The sequence below is a fragment of the Trematomus bernacchii genome, unplaced genomic scaffold (assembly GCF_902827165.1).
Source record: "Trematomus bernacchii unplaced genomic scaffold, fTreBer1.1, whole genome shotgun sequence".
In the NCBI taxonomy this organism is placed as follows: Eukaryota; Metazoa; Chordata; class Actinopteri; order Perciformes; family Nototheniidae; genus Trematomus; species Trematomus bernacchii.
Genome location: NW_022987567.1, coordinates 6,425,452 through 6,443,700, shown reverse-complemented (window position 1 = coordinate 6,443,700; position 18,249 = coordinate 6,425,452). Strand labels below are relative to the sequence as shown.

Here is an 18,249-nt window from a genome sequence, read left to right as displayed (position 1 = left end):
TGCATAGATGTGGGTGGAGTTAAAGGACAGGGTCACTATCAAAGGCGCACACACACACACACACACACACACACACACACACACACACACACACACACACACACACACACACACACACACACACACACACACACACACACACACACACACACACACACACACACACACACACACACACAAACACTGTAGAAGTGTTTCTGTGTTTCTTACTTCTCCCTTTTCATGAGATCCTGCCCTCACTGCATTTCACAGACGTATTACTCGCGTGATCACACTCCATTCCTCTCGCAGTATTACTTTCTTATCTGCCTTTTATTTTAAACTCTTTTCAAAACTACAAAAGCTGAGCCATTATAAGGTTTCCAGCAATGTAAGTGCATTGAATAGCATCAACGCCTCTTACAGCTTAACTTCTACCAAGATAATTGAAACGTCAAATTGTGTGGCACTATTTTTTTTTAGATCGTTCTTTTTGTTAACTTTGTTATCTGTGGATTTTTATTGCCATTACAATAAAGGCTTGTACAATTAAATAACTCCTCAAATATGATACAAATATTTAAGTATAATACAATCAGTGATATCGGAGAAACTAAGCAAACAGTAGCAGTCAATGGAAAAATAAAATCAAATTTATAGTTATGTATAACTATATACAATATAACTATAAATTATGTAAATATATATATATATATATATATATATATATATATATATATATATAGTTCAATGTGATTCATGTATGACGGGTGCGGAGCTGAAAGTGAGGGTATTTCTGTATTTTCTGCACGATCTCCTTTAATGGTCTGAAACGTATTAACCTCTTAAATTGCGTTTAAAGCAAATAATAAAAATAAAATAAATACTGTAATTGTCTTTATGGTTTTACAGCGATCTGCATCAGAGTGAAAGAGAAAAGGAAAACAGCACAGATATGTTTTAAACCGGTTGAATGTGATGATGCTTTCCTTTATTCTCTGACTTTTAACTGGGTATATTTCAGTTTTAAAATCTTATTGTGTTTTAAATCTGTTTTTGCACCGATATGTTTGTCTATGTCTGTCTTTGTGCAACCTGTTTTAAAGAGCTGTATAAATGTATACAATACAATATGAAGAAGTTCTTAACATGCATAATGATACCTTTAATAATCCTGATTCTTATAAGTATAATATTTCCCTTTAAAATAAATATAAATAATCCAAAAAGAAAAATTAGAACCTCAAATGTGTGTGTGAGGTCGTAGTGTGTTTCGGTGCGACCTGTTTTTAAGAGCTATATAAATGACCTGAAACCCGTTTTACCCCACAGTGTGGAAGAGGTTGTGCAACAGTGACATTTGAAGCTCAACACGACACACAGGTTGTGTTGAAGGTGAGTTCAGGTTTGTTTGGAGTCGATGCTCAGAGGGGTGGAAAATGTCCCCCCTGTGATGTCTGCTCTGCAGCCTGTGGTCTCCTCTCTGTCTCTGAAACTGAAGGAAGCGAACCGTCACTTCCTCAGGTTCTTAGCCCCAGTCGATCGTGGTCTTCAGGGGCCACAACTTATTTTTTTAAATCATAAAAGGAGTTACACTTTCGTATTTACAACTATCAACAACCAGAGGCGGGAGAAGTACTCAGATGTTGTACTTGAGTAAAAGTAGAAGTACTCAGATCTTGTACTTGAGTAAAAGTAGAAGTATTCAGATGTTCTACTTGAGTAAAAGTAGAAGTACCAGAGTGTAGGAATACTCTGTTACAGTAAAAGTCCTGCATTCAAAATGTTACTCAAGTAAAAGTAGAAAAGTATTATCATCAAAATATAGTTAAAGTAGCGACAGTAAAAGTAGTCATTGTGCAGATTGGTCCATTTCAGAATAATATATATGATATGTTTTATAATGATTGATCATTAAAGTGTTCTCAAAGCTGGTAAAGGTGCAGCTAGTTTGAATGACTTTGTATACTGCAGGGTAGCTTGTGAATTTACTCCAGGTGGAACTAAAGTCTGATTTAACACTTGATTATATTTCACATCATTCATCCACATCTGTAAAGTAACTAAAGGTATTAAATACATGTAGTGGAGGAAAAGTACACCATTTACCTCTGAACTGTAGTGGAATAGAAGTACAAAGAAGTATACAATGGAAATACTCAAGTAAACAAGTACCTCTAAAGAGTACTTAAGTACAATATGAGTAAATGTACTTAGTTACTTCCCAGCCCCCATATGCACATATTTTTTGTGCGATAACACTTCTTATTAAAGTTCAAATGATCAAATCTCGAACACTGTCTTTTGACCCCTTTCATAAAATAACTGTCCAAAGCACGACCCCGTGTCAAATAGATCTCCAACCGCCACTGCTTGACTGCACAAATGGAAGGGATGAGATTTTTTAAGATGTCGTTTTTATATTCTTAACCTTACAATCAGAGTTTCATTAACAAGGATCATAGGAAGATTTAATCGACCCTAACTCAGCTCGGTTTGGCTCCACCTTGTGGCACAACAGAACCTTCAATGTAAATGTTAATTAATCAAAATAGAAATTAAACAGTGTTAGTGTCTTGATGATTATGTGTGTGTGTGTGTGTGTGTGTGTGTGTGTGTGTGTGTGTGTGTGTGTGTGTGTGTGTGTGTGTGTGTGTGTGTGTTGAATCAATAGCTAGCTTACCTCAAAGTATTCCTGCAAACTGGGCAAGTCTGGGTATTGTTTTATTTATTTTATAGGTCTTAAAGGGTTTTATCTTGTATTATTTATTTAACAGTTTCAATAGGATTTTTAGTTTTTTTATATTTTAATCATTTAACCTCTATTACAATTATTATCTTTTTATTTTTATTTCTGTTGTACCTATATGTTCACTTTGATTTCTAGGGTTTTATATTGTTCAGGGTTCCTGCAGGTTTCACCAACTCCAATTTTAGACTTTTTAAGACCTTTTTAAGACCACTTTGAATAGAATTTAAGACCTATTTCACAGCAAGAAAGTATGAAGGAAAATTGCTATGAAAGAAGAAATACATCCCATAATTACTTTCAAAGTAAATGTGTTCACGTTCAACATAAGAACGATGACTGAACATAACAGCATAACAGTACACAGAACTGTGTTAGCGTGTTAGCCAAAAACCAGAAAAAAAGAACTGCCTAACCGTGAAAGTGTGTGTGTGTGTGTGTGTGTGTGTGTGTGTGTGTGTGTGTGTGTGTGTGTGTGTGTGTGTGTGTGTGGTGTGTGTGTGTGTGTGTGTGTGTGTGTGTGTGTGTGTGTGTGTGTGTGTGTTGTGTGTGTGTGTGTGTGTGTGTGTGTGTGTGTGTGTGTGTGTGTGTGTGTGTGTGTGTGTGTGTGTGTGTGTGTGTGTGTTACCATCACACTGTATCATGGGATGTTTGCGTGAAATAATGAGAGAAAAAGCATAACCCCTCTTTAATAGTTTGATTAGATTAGGTTAGATAAGATTTACTTTATTGATCCCAAATTGGGGATCAGCAAGGCATAATGTGAAAATGAGAAAGAGTAGACAACAAACATAAACAGACATAAAACATAAATTATAAACATCTCAAAACAGAAAAGTAAACAGATCTATAAAGTAAAATACATAATGAATGATTTTCTATTTTGAGATGATGTATAATTGTTTATTTTCTACTCTTTTTTAGTTCTCATGATGTGCAATTATTTATTTTATACAGATAATAATTACCTGTAAACATGATTATTTTTATAAATTAACCAAAAGCCTTGAAAGTTTGTTTGTTGATTCTAGAAATTCATATTATTGGTTAGCTGAACTAAAGAAAGACAATATTAGGATTGGTCAATAACACAAGTCTTCCTATCTACACAAAGTGTTTAGTTGTGTACTTGCTGGCATTCATTTATAAATACATATTTGTTAATAGTTGTAAGCATACAGTTTAAAAGAACATTTAATCCCTATTCGTGGTAATGTTTGAGGTATCACCTTTCATGTTTAATTGTTTTCTGTGATCTAGATCTTTCTGTTTGTTTGTTCCTTGTTTTTAATGATGTTCCTCACTCGTTATTGTGTATCCTGTTTTACTCTGTAAAGCACTTTGGGCTGCATCTTGCATGAAAGGTGCTAGATAAATAAACTGTATTATTATTATAATTTGTATTATGCTTGAGCGAGTGTAGCAGAACAGCTGCTGAGGAACAGTAAGTGTGTGTCTGACGGTTGCACTTCTCTTTCTGTCAAGTTCCTGCTTTCTATTATTAAAACATGTTGACAAAATGGCGCACTCTTAAAGACATTGTTCTTTTTTTGTTTTGCTGCATGCCGAAATTATTTTAAGCATTTGTTTTGTTTCTAAAAAATAAAGTATACCTTATCTTATTTTCAATCCTGTGATCATCAACACTTCTTAAAATGTCTGATGAATGTCACAACTAGTTTCTTACCCGCCCCCCCCCCCCAAACCAATGTACACACTGCTTTCATTTCCTTGAGAACACAAACGTGTGAAAGCACAGAACACGCAAGCTGTATCGTGACAAAATGGCAATTAAAATAACAAATTAGATCAGTTTTACCGTTCATGTTTTATATGTGCACTTTACAGACAGTTCTTACCAATTACTGCCCTGATATAAGTCATCCGGCATGTGCAAAATGATCAGTACATGCAGTAAATATCAGCTGCAATGCTTTGAAAAGTATATTTAATACAGCTAAAAGTGTTTCCGAGTAATGGCGCAGTTAATCCCACTTCCTCTATTGAAGTTGGGTCCTCACCTCTTACATGTTGACACACTGAGGTCAATGTATAACTTGTGTGCAGTATGAAGAAAAAGCAAGATGGCTAAAGAGGAAACATACAAGTGAGTGAAATAAATAAAAGTGAAAGATAATAATAAATCAGCATATCAATTTGTGGAAGTGTTAAAGGATAAAACAAAACATCACATGTTCTTTATGGCAATTGCAGGTTAAGGGTTAAGATGTCACACACATTTTGTTTGCTACTCCAATCTTTATCAACAGGATCTCCACCGCCATTTAAAATGTCACTTCACTTAATAATTATACAAAACAAACTGTTCTGTCTGGCGGTACCGCAGCATCAGGACCAAAACCACCAGACTCAGGGACAGTGTTATCCCACAGACAATAAGACTATTAAACACCTGAGCTCTGTTAAGTGCCTCCATGAACATTCTCTGTTTGTCATCTTACAATTGACTTATTTATCTAAATAGTTATCACTGTAATAAACCTGATTTAATTTCATCTTACTGTACAATAAGTCATTTTACATTCTGTTCTTTAATATATCATATTCTATTTACGTGTATATAGACTTCTTGCACCATTTTTTTATTTGTTTGATTGTTTACGTCTTATTTAACTATGTTGCATTGTTGGAGGAGCTCGGGACATAATATTTTCATTGCCATTTCTACACTGTAGCTTATGTGCATATGACATTAAAACCTTTGAATCTTTGAATAATTCCCTCACATGAGACAATGCATTTCTGCTCTGATTTAAACAAATATATAATGAGTGTTCAGTGCAGTGGAACACAGCTCATATGCTCATTTGAAGCTACATTAGTTATACTCAGACTATATATAAATACTCAGGCTCGTACTCAGTGTCCTGCGCCTTTAAATTCATCTCCATGCTTCACGTGCACATATTGCTATGTTCTGCGACAAATGTCTGCAGGAGGATACTGCAAGTGTCCAGGGAAGCGGATCTCATTATTTCCTCCACATTACCTCCATGGTTTTATTTCCATATGAAGCATCAGCAGCCTTCACTGCTGCTGTTTCCATTCACTGCTCAATAAAAGATATGTGGAGGAATGAGAGTGTCTGCATGCTGTGGAGGAATGGAGTGATGTCATCAACTCACCCTGTCAGCCCATTGTGAGTCTTCAGTCGGGAACTTTAGGTCATTATTGAGGGTAAAGAGAGAGTGAGCATCCATCGGATCTCTGCAGAATCTCAGCTTCCGTCCCGGAGCTGCTGGATTCCTGGCTCACTTCCTATTGGCTCATAATAACCGTAAACAACCAGCATCTTCCAGCCGACCAATCACAGGGAGGCCTGGGTATTGTCCCATTTCAATTTTTTTGTGATTATGCATCAAATATCAATTTCATTTGTTTAAATTGTATGATTAGATGTCTGAATAATATCAGATTTGATATGATTGTAGATGAATGCATCATGTGTTAAACAAACATGACCAGCAGATGGCGCTGCTCTATCAGCTGTTTATTCTCACACCGGCTGCTGCACACTGGAGTGTTATATTCAGGTCACTATAACACAGTAGACAAGTAGATTTACATAAGTACATTTTGAGGTAGTACTCAGATCGTGTACTTGAGTACAAGTAGAAGTACCAGAGTGTAGGAATACTCTGTTACAATTAAAAGTCCTGCATTCAATAATCAAAATATAGTTAAAGTACCAAAAGTAAAAGTATGTGCAGATTGGTCCATTTCAGAATAATATATATGATATGTTTTATAATGATTGATCATTAAAGTGTTATCAAAGCTGGTAAAGGTGCAGCTAGTTTTAATGACTTTGTATACTGCAGGGTAGCTTGTGAATTTACTCCAGGTGGAACTAAAGTCTGATTTAAGAGTTGATTATATTTCACATCATTCATCCAGATCTGTAAAGTAACTAAAGGTATTAAATACATGTAGTGGAGTAAAAGTACACCATTTACCTCTGAATTGTAGTGGAGTAGAAGTACAAAGTCGCATAACATTGAAATACTCAAGTAAAGTACACATATCTCAAAATTGTACTTGTACAGTACTTGAGTAAATCTAGTTAGCTACTTTACACCTCTGAATACCCAGTGATTGGTAGGGGGAGCTGTGAATGAAAAGTGCTTTATAAATACATTTTATTTGATCTTTACCTCCCGTAGTGTTTCATTGTGCTCTGGTTTTATTCCATGTGTCCTGTGGAAGTATGTCTAAAAAAACTATCTAAAACTATCTGCTGCCAGATGTTCGCTGCTGATGCAGTGTAGTGAGGCGCACCGTCCTGACGTCACTGTCCGGGGTTTCCTAGTGAAGTGAACCCTACGGCGTCATGGCGGAGGCCGGTTGTCGGAAGACCCTGGTTTGAAATGCCAGTTTTCTACAATCGTAGTTGACAAACGAGGAACAAGACTTTGCTTACATCTAGCTCGGGAAAGGGGATTTACTTGAGGGGGAGGAAAACCACCAGTGCACCGGTTCTGCTGAACGGAACCGTTCGGGGCTGCTCTCCCTAACTGGGAGAAAGCTAGCTAGCTAGCCTAAGGTAGCCTTAGCTATCGCAGCTGCTAGCTCGCTAGTTAAATAAAAGAAGAAAGGACCTCTGAAGTGGAAAGTCGGATTTAAACAACAATTCTATTGGAGTTTGCCAGGTAACGTGAAATAACACCAGATAACATGCTGCGTGGAGTAATTTATCCCTTAGTTCATTGAGGAAAGTAAGCTAATGTTGATGTGGTAAAAACCGCGAGAAGTGAGCGGCGAATGAAAACAAGATGGAAGAGGGTGAAGTTAGGTTAGCTAATTTGGTTTGTGGTTTTAATAATGAATACTAAATACATTTAGTACTCTCATGTGGACCACTACGTGCCCAGACATTTGCATAGTGAAATAGTCTCGACTGAATAACGCGGAATGTCGGCTATAGCTGGAGAGAGAACATTCCAGAGGTGCTAAGATGAACTAGCGCAAAGTTTTGTCATTTTGTTAGCTTCCGTGCTAGCCTCGTGCTTCATAACGTTAGCTAGCTACTTTCCTTGGCAACGTTAGTAAACGATGGACTATCACCCCTAGCTCACTTCATGGTAACTGAACCAACAATAATGTAAAAATAAAAACATGGCACGACATTTAACACTTGCCCACATTGTTCTAACACAGGTTGTAGAATAAAACAGATGCTTTAACTGTTTTATATGCTATGATTGTGTAACTCCGAGGATCATAATACTAGCACAACAGATAGCTAACACTGGTTGATTTAACATTGGGGACAGTTAGTATCCTGTAGCAAAGAAGTGGCCATAAATTAGTATCCTGCTAGGGGTTATACGGTCATTGTATTATAAAATACTGGCTGGCGCGTTAGCGGTGTCTGCATACATTACGTCCCCCCGCCAACGGTTAATATTGCCGTCATTGACCGATAGTAGCTAGTTAGCTTCATGCTAACCACTATCCACACTTAGCTCGGCTGACACCAGTGTAGGAAGAAGTCCATTTACTACGAGGTTTTGTTTGGGCTTGGCTAAAGTTTAAGTGGTTATTTGGGGTTTAAGAGTGTCCACGGAGATTTGTGTGGATGTAAAACACGCTGCTTCTGCGCAGGCCTGGTAGGCCGCTGCGGGGAGAACAAATACAGCTAAGTTCAGAGACTAACCGTCCCAACATCACCCATCTGTTCTGGGTTCAGCTACCCAAGAATAAAGAAGTGTTTTGGTGATCGACAGTTAAACCTCTCTAAGAACTCAACTGTAGGTCATTAATTACTTTTCACGATTTTCCTCATTAAAACATGTCTCGTGTGCAACTGTATTGACAGCTCCCCCAGCACAGGTCAGAATCAGAATTCCTTTATTCTTCCCATAGAGGGGAAATGTACATTGTTACAGCAGTATAGAGATGAAAAATTGAAGTATCACAATATTGGATGATAAGAAGGCATTCATATAGTATTTAAAATACAATAAAAATGTACAGAAGTCCACATTTATTGTATTACGTAAGCAGTATTTATAAGTGTAACATTGTAGAATGATGTGTGCTAGCGGGTTGATTGCAGTGTTAAATAAACCTGAAATTATACATTTACATAATAACATACAGATTCTTGTTGGAATAAGTTCATTGGTTGATGCAGGGGCTATAGTTGTTCAGGGATGGTGTACTGCAAATGTGTTTTACATTGTAAGCATTTTTACATGCAGTGTTATTATTTTTTGACAAGACGAAGGCACAGCCCTGGTATTTCCCTATATGATGTCTTTATTTCTTATGGCATACAGAATACTGTATGTCACATTGTTGTAAGAGCCTGAGACTCTCATTTCCAACAACACCTGTAACTGTTGTGCATATGACAAATACATGTTTAAATATTTTCCTGACTGACTTTCTAATGTTGTTATTATGCTTCTTCCCCGACAGATTAACCACGTGGAGCATAGTACTGCAGGTCGTCAGGGGGAAGTCTATACTTTGGGCTTCAACATGGCTGGACGCAGTGAGGAGGAAAGTGTAACCAACAGCGGTGCAGAATCAAGGTACTGAAACTAGAGGACTTCGGAGTAGTTTTGATGATGGAATGACACAGCTAATGATATATGAATTCCTGTGTATCTGAGCCTTATGTTTACACATCAGACGGGAGCAGAATTTCTGTGTCTGGGACGCTGCCATCTTTTGTTTGTTTACGCTGAAATGTGTCATTTATGAAGTAACAGACTAAAGGTCTAATGTAATACCACAGTTGTTTACAGTGTTTCTGTGACAGTGTAAATTACACCACAGAGCAGTACTGCATTAAGGCAGAATTCTACTATGCTGAAAGGTCTTGATCGCCAAATTAATAATCTTAAGATCTTACTGATTGCAAGATCAACTGTGCTAAAAGCCCAACGCCAAGTCATCCATCTCAAATCTGCACATGTACTTATATATACTTGATTAACACATTTCTGAACCAAAAGACCGTAAGTTGTGTTCTGGTAATGTAACTTCTCTGATATTATGTCACACAATTGTATATTACCCCCTTTATGGTTTTAGTCAATCCTTGCATGTCAACTCTATGGTCTTTTTAACCTTGTTTCATATTTTAAACATCATGAAAAACCACACATTCACAATTTCTTGTAACAAGCTATGAGTGTGTTATATTTCAACTGGTCACATTAGACGCTGTGCAAAGATAACATTTTATTTCCGACATCACTTCCTCTGTTAATATGATGGCATTGTCTAAAGAAATAAGATGGTAGGGTACAGCTATTTTAGTGGCTTATCTGCCATTGTGTTTAATTATACACACGGTCTGAATGGATGTTTCTAATAATAATAATAATAAAAGCCAAATGGTTTCAGAGAAGTATAATTTAGTTGTGCCAGCTATTATATTGTGGTTTCAATGACTCATATGCTGGTTGGATTTGTGGATAACTCATGCATATATATGTGTTTTATCATTTTCTTTTTTTACACATTACAGTAATTCTGATGATGAATCGGGTTCTGGGTCGGGCTCCGCGTCAGGGTCTGCGTCAGGGTCCAGTTCCAGCTCCTCCAGCAGCAGTAGCCAATCAGGGAGCAGTGACTCAGGAAGTGGATCAGACTCTGGCAGTGGGTCAGATTCTGACACAGAGAAAACCAAGGAGAAGATCGAAGCGCCAAATAAGTCAAACATCGATGGAGCTGAGGTAAACGCACGAGAAAGAAAGATGTTTTCCTTGTTGCCCCTCAATCTGGACATGAGTGGATGCCTGTGTGCAGATGTTTTATCTAGGGACGCATTGGCAGAACATCCGCATTGCCGATTTTCTCATCAGCACATTGGGGATTAGGTGACATGCGGTGATGGCAGTAACTAATATATATCAGTTTTACTGGGCCAAGTATTAAAACGCTTGCTGAGGGCGATATACTGTAACGTTAACGTAATTCACGCCACAGTTTTCTCCACCCTTCTCCTATCTGTGAGGAACAGCAGGGCATGTTTCCGGATTTCCGCCACGTTTTGCACAGATTTAAGGGATCGGTTAATGAAATCCAACATTCAGACAGTTATTGCGACTTGTTATCACTTCCCTCGTAAAAATGTTTTGCAAAAACTTTGGCTGAAGTGGCTATTGGGTGTTCATTCTTCAGTGTGGCAGCGCAGTGTCTGAGGCACAGACACAAAAACGCATGTTGTGAAATTCCATTGTTCATGTTGGCTGTTTAGGTAAACTGACCGCTGTGGTTTTAGTTGCCTCCGCTCTGACTGCTTCGTGTGGGTGTGAGATGAACAGTGAGCGCACAGTCTCTGTTCCTGAAAGCATCTGCTTGCATCACTGTAGCAACACTATGTCTAATGCAAGGAACTGCTAAAACAAGTAGAGAGAGGCGAAGTCCCGCCCATCTACTTCCGACCCATGGGACCTTATTTCGGAAAAAGTATGTATTGAAGTCAATGGGGAGAGAAAGATTATCTTTCAATCCCTTTTGAATTGTGCCATGAATTACACATATGATGTTTGTCAATTTAAAAATAATCATTTCCATGTCAAAAAAGTCACAGTTTGTCGTAAAACTGTTGAAATATAAGACTATGAAAAATACGCAACTAGAAAGACTACAAATCCCAGAGTCGCGGTCCCGCATGCTGGCTCTTATGAACCGACTAACTCCCCTTGTGTGTATGTACAGCTCTCAACATGCCCAGACTTGTAGTGATTTTCACCTCTTTTAATACTTTCCGCCTCATTCTGAAAGAAAGAAGTGAAATGTGCCAACGTGACGGCCGTCTTGGTGTGTGGTGCGAGACGGGAGATGTAGTTCATTGAGCGGTTTCACACAAAGAAAAGTGTTACTTCACAGTTTTAAGACACATTTTAAATGTTTTGACTTGCAAAATTATCTTTTAAATTGACAAACATATGTGTAATTCATGGCACAATTCAAACGGGGTCGAAAGATAATCTTTCTCTCTCCATTGACTTCAATACATACCTTTTCCGAAATAAGGTCCCATGGAGGAAAGGGAGGGACTTCGCCTCTCTATTTGCAGAACTCGAGAGCTACAATGGCTTGATGGGAACTAGTTGGACTCATTTCCAGTAAAAGCCTTTGAACTTTTTCACATATTTTTCCTCTCCACTCATTGATTGCAGTTCTGGAAGTCCAACCCAAGTATCCTAGCAGTGCAAAGATCTGCTATGCTCAGGAAACAGCAGCTTCAGCAACAACAACAACAACAGCAGCAGCAGCAGCAGCAACAGCAGCAACAGCAGCAGAGACAAAGCTCCTCTGGATCTGATGAGGTTTGTATACAATCCCCAAAGCAGTTGTTCTGTGCTGTTTGATTGAGCGCTAAGAAGGTGCACTAAATGAATTAGCGCTCTCTGATTGTGCAACTTTCTGTCTCTCTTCTAGGACTCGTCAAGTAGCGATGGATCTGACTCATCAAGTGGATCCAAAAGGAGAAAAAATTCAGGCTCCTCTGGATCTGGATCAGGCTCTGGATCTGGGAGTGGTTCTGGATCAGACTCGTCCGCTGAGGAGAAGAGTGAAGAAACGGCATCAGACTATGAGCCTAGTCTCAAAATCAAAAGCAGAAAGCCCCCAACCAAGTGAGTGCACAGTTGCCCATTGGATGTCTATTTCCATCTTATAGTAGCCTCTCACCTCAGCTGGTAAGGACTACAAATAATAACTTTTCATCATTCGTCATGTCTCCGGACCAGAGGTGGGAAGTAGTGGAGTACAAATACTTCGTTACTGTACTTAAGTACATTGTTCTGGTATCAGTACTTTACTCCACTACTTATTTCTCTGACGACTTTGACTTCTTACATTTTGAACACAAATACCTGAACTTTCTACTTCTTACATGTTGAACACAAATACCTGTACTTTCTACTTCTTACATTTTGAACACAAATACCTGAACTTTCTACTTCTTACATGTTGAACACAAATACCTGTACTTTCTACTTCTTACATGTTGAACACAAATACCTGTACTTTCTACTTCTCACATTTTCCAAACAGGCTGGTTCCTTTAGTTTGAATGTGTGTTTGGTGGCGTGATCATTATTATTTAGAGTCATTGCGTGCCTATTGATTTGAACACGATCCGTGTATCCATCATTTCCTGGTCTTCTCTAAAGAAGAGGGACCAATGAAAACGTTGTCATGTTGCCGTTGTTCAGCATGGAAACATTCATTAGCTAACAATGACATTATTGTTCTATTAATATAAAGGGAGGTCAGGTACTCTTTAAAACAGCTGCTAGTTATGGGTACTTTTTACTTAAGTACATTTCAAAGCCCATATTTCTTTACTTTTACTTGAGTAAAGAAGTTTACAAGGGGTCCGCGGGGTCTTAAACAGTATTAAAAGTTGATAAATCAATTTAGCAAAAATTAAGGCTATTAAACGGCATTTTCCAAGGTATTACATTTTGTAGCTAGTTTTCAATAAGTATATAAATTGTCCAAAGAGGTTGTATTCTACAGTTTGCCTGAATGTAATCATTGCGTAGGTGTGTAGTGTGATTCTGTGTAGTTTATTTATGGCATCCCGTTGGATTTGACGTCATCTGAACAGGACATCGCGCGCTCACTGCTTGATAGCGCGCGCAGGTCCGTTTACGCCGGTTGTTAAACAACATCGTTATGGGGAAATGCAAGTTTGCGTCCAAATGGTTGGAAGATAAGGAGGAAGGACAATCAATACTGTATATAGTAAATGTGAGGTGAAGTGTGTCGCCAATGTAACCGGTTAAAACTCAATTAGTCTTACATTTGACTTCAGGATTCCTGCATATACCCCGGTTTAGTCAGTACTTCTACTTTTACCAGAGTATTTTTAAACACGAGTATCTGTACTTCTACTTGAGTAAAGGATGTGTGTACTTTTGCACCCAGGATGAATTATCGGAATGGGAAGAAAAGCACCAACCAGAAGAAGAAAAAGTCCACGAATCATTCTTCTTCTGATGATGAGTACAAGAAGGCGGCCGCTGCGGGGCCCCGGCGGCAGGCCACGGTCAACGTCAGCTACAAGGAGGACGATGACCTGAAGACCGACTCCGACGACCTGGTGGAAGTTCTCGGTGAAGACGTCCCGGCGCCTGAAGAAGACGAGTTTGAGACATTGGAGAAAGTAATGGAGTCCAGGATAGGGAGGAAAAGAGGTAAGGAACACGCTGATTAATCATTGAATTCAACCGGCACTATAAACAGATCACATTTTGTAGTATCTGGGAACTTGTGACAGTGAATCTGTTTTATTGAACTATTCCTCCAAGACTATGGTGGTAATTCAGTCATTTTAGCCTTTGCTATTTACTTACTGATAGTGGGGTGTTATAAGTCTGCTAGTTAGCTAAACATATTAGTTGTATTTTATTGTTGTAAGCTGCTTATTTATTTCTTATCTATGGAACCTTTAAATTACTGACTGGATAACACGGGAGAAATGAGCGGAAGCGCTCTCTTTTCCTCTCTCTCCCTCTCTCTCTCCCTCTCTCTCTCCCTCTCCCTCTCTCCCCCTCTCTCTTTTCCTCTCTCCCCCTCTCTCTCTCCCTCTCTCTCTCCCCCTCTCTCTCTCCCTCCCTCTCTCTCTCCTCTCTCCCCCCTCTCTCTTTCCTCTCTCCCCCTCTCTACCTCCCCTGACAGCCTGTCAGTATCATCTCATGCAGCTCACTGATCTAGTAATGAGTGACCCGACTGATCCAGTAATGAGTGACCCGACAGTGAAGAATAAATATATGTATAACTAGTTCAGCTGGTTCCAGAGGTAGATAAAATAGCTAAGTGTGTTAGGTCTAACTCTTAGTGTGTGTTTTGCTCCGCTCACCGGTCCCTCACAGCGGGTGGAGCTGAAGGATTTCTGCTTCACACACGTTGCATACCGCTATTTTATTGTCTTTTTCGGACACCTTCAAATACTGCCAGACTGGTGAAGCCATTTTGGCGAGCTTGTTTTGCCGCGCACAGAGAAAAGTGTCATGTATTTTACGTCATCATTTTACGTCGGCAGCCGATCGATCGGAGCATCCCTACTTCCTGTTTATATGTCCGTAAAAACTTGAGTTCTAAGGGATGAATTTCGATGTATTTGACATTGTTTTAACTTTCCTAACAGCCACAGGAAGTGTCACCACTGTGTACGCCATAGAAGCCGACGGGGACCCTAATCTCAACTTCAATCCCAACAAAGAGGCTGGGGACATCCAGTATCTGATAAAGTGGAAGAACTGGGCGCATATCCACAACACCTGGGAGACAGAGGACACACTCAAGTTACAGAACGTCAAGGGCATGAAGAAACTGGACAACTTCAAGAAGAAGGATACGGAGAAAAAGAGATGGTGAGTGTGTTTAAAACCCTTGGATGCATAAGTGGGTCTTTTTTGACCCGGTGAGGTGGTTTTCTTGAAGTATCTTTGTAATTACATTTTTTTTTATCATTTCATATTCCAGCTATTCCTCAAAAAACATGTTTTGGATATCATGCCATTCAAATTTTACATTTACATTTTATACATTTTAAGAAATTGTAGTTTTTGTATTTCTACCCCACGCTTCCATAAGTGGGTCAAAAATGACCCGCATGCATTTCCTATGGGATCCTTTGATTCTTATCACCTGTGGCTGTCAGGAATACATTCACTGTAGACCACACAGACTACATCACAAGTGACACCTCTCAGGAAGATTATTTTACACAGCAAGATCTGATACCTGTCAGTATAATAATAATAATAATAATACATTATATTTTTATAGGGCTTTTTAAGGACTCAAAATCGCTTTACAATATAAGGGAAGGTTAGGGGGGGGGGGGGTATAGGACTATCAAACTTGATCAACTGGCATGGATTGATGGGGGGGGGGTCTATGAGTAGACAAGAGGAGAAGAGATGAGTTTTGAAAAGGGACTGGAATACTGTGAGGGTCTCAGAATAGCAGAGATCTTTGCATCCATATGTTAAAAAAATGTCTAAAATTAAAAATAGTGAAAAATTGAATATTTAATATTTCTAGTGTGAACCAAAATATAATACTACATTTTATACAAGTGATTTCTCTTAACCAAAATGGCATAAAAACACATTATTCTAATACGGGTCCTTTTTGACCCACTTATGGAAGAGTGTAGGGTCCAGTCACTCGTGCATCTAAGGGTAAACCAGTTTATCGCGGAGATTATTACAAACTGTGTTACAGACCGACAGTTTTTCTTCTGGCCAAGCAGGAAAGACTGCTTTGGCATTTATGATGACGATCACATGACAGACAAAGAAACAGTCTCACTGGCTGTATGACCTGCATACATATGACCTGCATATGACCTGCATACATATGACCTCTGCAAATAAGACATTGATAACCACAAGCTAAACGTTGTCCTATATAATTGTTTTTTATTTATTTGGACATATTTATTTCATTGAGACCATTTTGTTGGTACGAAACATAAACCTATGTTTTGATGCGTTGCTGTCACTTCCTTTCCCAGTCATTTGATAACAAGCATGCTCAATTTTTATGAATTGTATTTTGTTTGTTTTTAGATTAGAAATACAGGCTATTTCTTATTATCTAATGTTTTTTGTTTCCTCCTCAGGTTAAAAGCGGCATCACCGGAGGATGTAGAGTATTTCAATTGTCAGGAAGAATTAATGGATGACCTGCACTCTCAGTACCAGATTGTGGAGCGAATCATAGGTGAGCTTTCTACATCACTTGTTGTTTGTATAGAGTACTTTCCTCTGAATACCTTTTTAATACTATTTGGATTCCTGCAACTTAACGGCTCTCTGACTTTCTATGCTGCAGGACATTCGAACCAAAAGTCAGCGGCGGGTTACCCAGACTATCTGTGCAAGTGGCAGGGTTTGCCATATTCGGAGTGCAGCTGGGAGGACGGCGCTCTCATCGGCAGGAAGTTCCAGAAATGCATCGACAACTACATGAGCAGAAACCAGTCCAAGAACATTCCTTTCAGAGACTGCAAGGTAACGCACCGGGACTTATGCAGGGGAAGCATGTTAAGTAGATCACCAATGTTTATGTTGTTATTTAGAACATATTTCAGCTTCTCAGCTTGTTTTTGACCCGGTCTTTCAGACTAAAACTATGTTAACAAAGACTGGAAAGCTGTGTAGTGTGTAGAAGCTCATTCATTAAAAGTGTGAAAGCTAGCATCTTCCGGTTGGTTGCAATGGGGAAACAAGTGTCAAACATATGTAGTAACACACACACTTATTAAAATCCAGGGGGCGGAGCTAGTTTGTTGGACAACAGCCAAGAATTGTGCCAAGATATCGTTGTCCTAGGTTAAAAAATAAGCACTTGGAGCGTTATGTTGACACAGGGCCTAAGTCTAGCTCAATGTGATCTCTTCTGTGTCAGTTCAAGTTAACTGAACCCAGAGTTTGGACTTGAATATTCAACGACTGCTCTTCTCTCCTGCAGGTGCTCAAACAGAGACCCAGGTTTCTGCCTATGAAGAAGCAGCCGACGTACATAGGAGGCGAAGGACTGGAGCTCCGAGACTACCAGTTGGACAGCTTGAATTGGATGGCCCATTCCTGGTGCAAGTAGGTTTCATCCTTTTTTAATTCTCAACTTGTGTCATTCTGTAATCACGAGGATGCACCTAGCGAATACAAAAAACATCCCATGGAGATATGATGTGTACCAGCTCCTCAATCTAAGCTCTTGTTTCTCTCATTTTCTTCATTCATAGAAGCCACAGTTGCATTCTTGCGGATGAGATGGGTTTAGGGAAGACCATCCAGACAATCTCCTTCCTCAACTACCTGTTCAACGATCACCAGCTGTACGGACCCTTCCTGTTGGTCGTGCCTCTCTCTACACTCACCTGCTGGCAGAGGGAAATCCAGCTTTGGGCCCCTCTGATGAACTTTGTCGTCTACCTGGGAGACATCAGCAGCAGGAACATGGTATGGTGGTACACACATACATCCACATTATGGGGTGGTATCACTGTAAACGTTGTATTAATGTCTTTTATTTCCTTTTCAACAGATCAGGACACACGAGTGGATGCATCCTCATAACAAGAGACTAAAGTTTAACATCATTCTCACAACGTATGAGATTCTTCTCAAAGACAAGGTCAATATCTACCTCGTTGTTTATCACATGATTGCCCAAATGAATGACAGGGAAAAAAGTCATTTCGAATGCCCTGCAGTGTGTCCATGTTAACCTTGTATCGTGTGTATTTCCAGTCATTTTTGGGCGCTGTTAGCTGGGCTTTCATTGGTGTGGATGAGGCGCATCGACTGAAGAACGACGACTCCCTCCTGTACAAGACGATGATGGATTTCAAGTCCAATCACAGGCTTCTGATCACAGGAACGCCGCTGCAGAACTCTCTGAAGGAGCTGTGGTCCCTGCTGCACTTCATCATGCCAGAGAAGTACGCTTTATTCATTATTAAGCTTCAATCTTTGATCATGAGGATGGTTGTTGTACTGTACTATTCT

The 18,249-nt window shown here is 39.2% G+C and overlaps 1 protein-coding gene across 2 annotated transcripts in view; it reads left to right on the top strand.

Moving 5' to 3' along the window:
• The first annotated feature begins 7,060 nt into the window (after positions 1-7,060).
• The window catches only part of chd1 (chromodomain helicase DNA binding protein 1), a 38,448-nt gene continuing 27,259 nt past the window's right edge, over positions 7,061-18,249 (top strand). Inside the window, exons 1-13 of one of the 2 annotated variants that reach the window (XM_034125811.1) lie at positions 7,061-7,398; positions 9,173-9,288; positions 10,233-10,440; positions 11,893-12,042; positions 12,155-12,351; positions 13,652-13,920; positions 14,874-15,099; positions 16,359-16,459; positions 16,571-16,749; positions 17,210-17,334; positions 17,484-17,700; positions 17,786-17,875; positions 17,992-18,182. In XM_034125811.1, coding sequence (XP_033981702.1) covers positions 9,236-9,288; positions 10,233-10,440; positions 11,893-12,042; positions 12,155-12,351; positions 13,652-13,920; positions 14,874-15,099; positions 16,359-16,459; positions 16,571-16,749; positions 17,210-17,334; positions 17,484-17,700; positions 17,786-17,875; positions 17,992-18,182 — 2,006 coding nt within the window. In that variant the 5' untranslated portion in view covers positions 7,061-7,398; positions 9,173-9,235. Of the gene's footprint in view, positions 7,399-9,172; positions 9,289-10,232; positions 10,441-11,892; positions 12,043-12,154; positions 12,352-13,651; positions 13,921-14,873; positions 15,100-16,358; positions 16,750-17,209; positions 17,335-17,483; positions 17,701-17,785; positions 17,876-17,991; positions 18,183-18,249 lie in introns of both variants that reach the window. The other variant, XM_034125810.1, reaches the window with a different exon arrangement.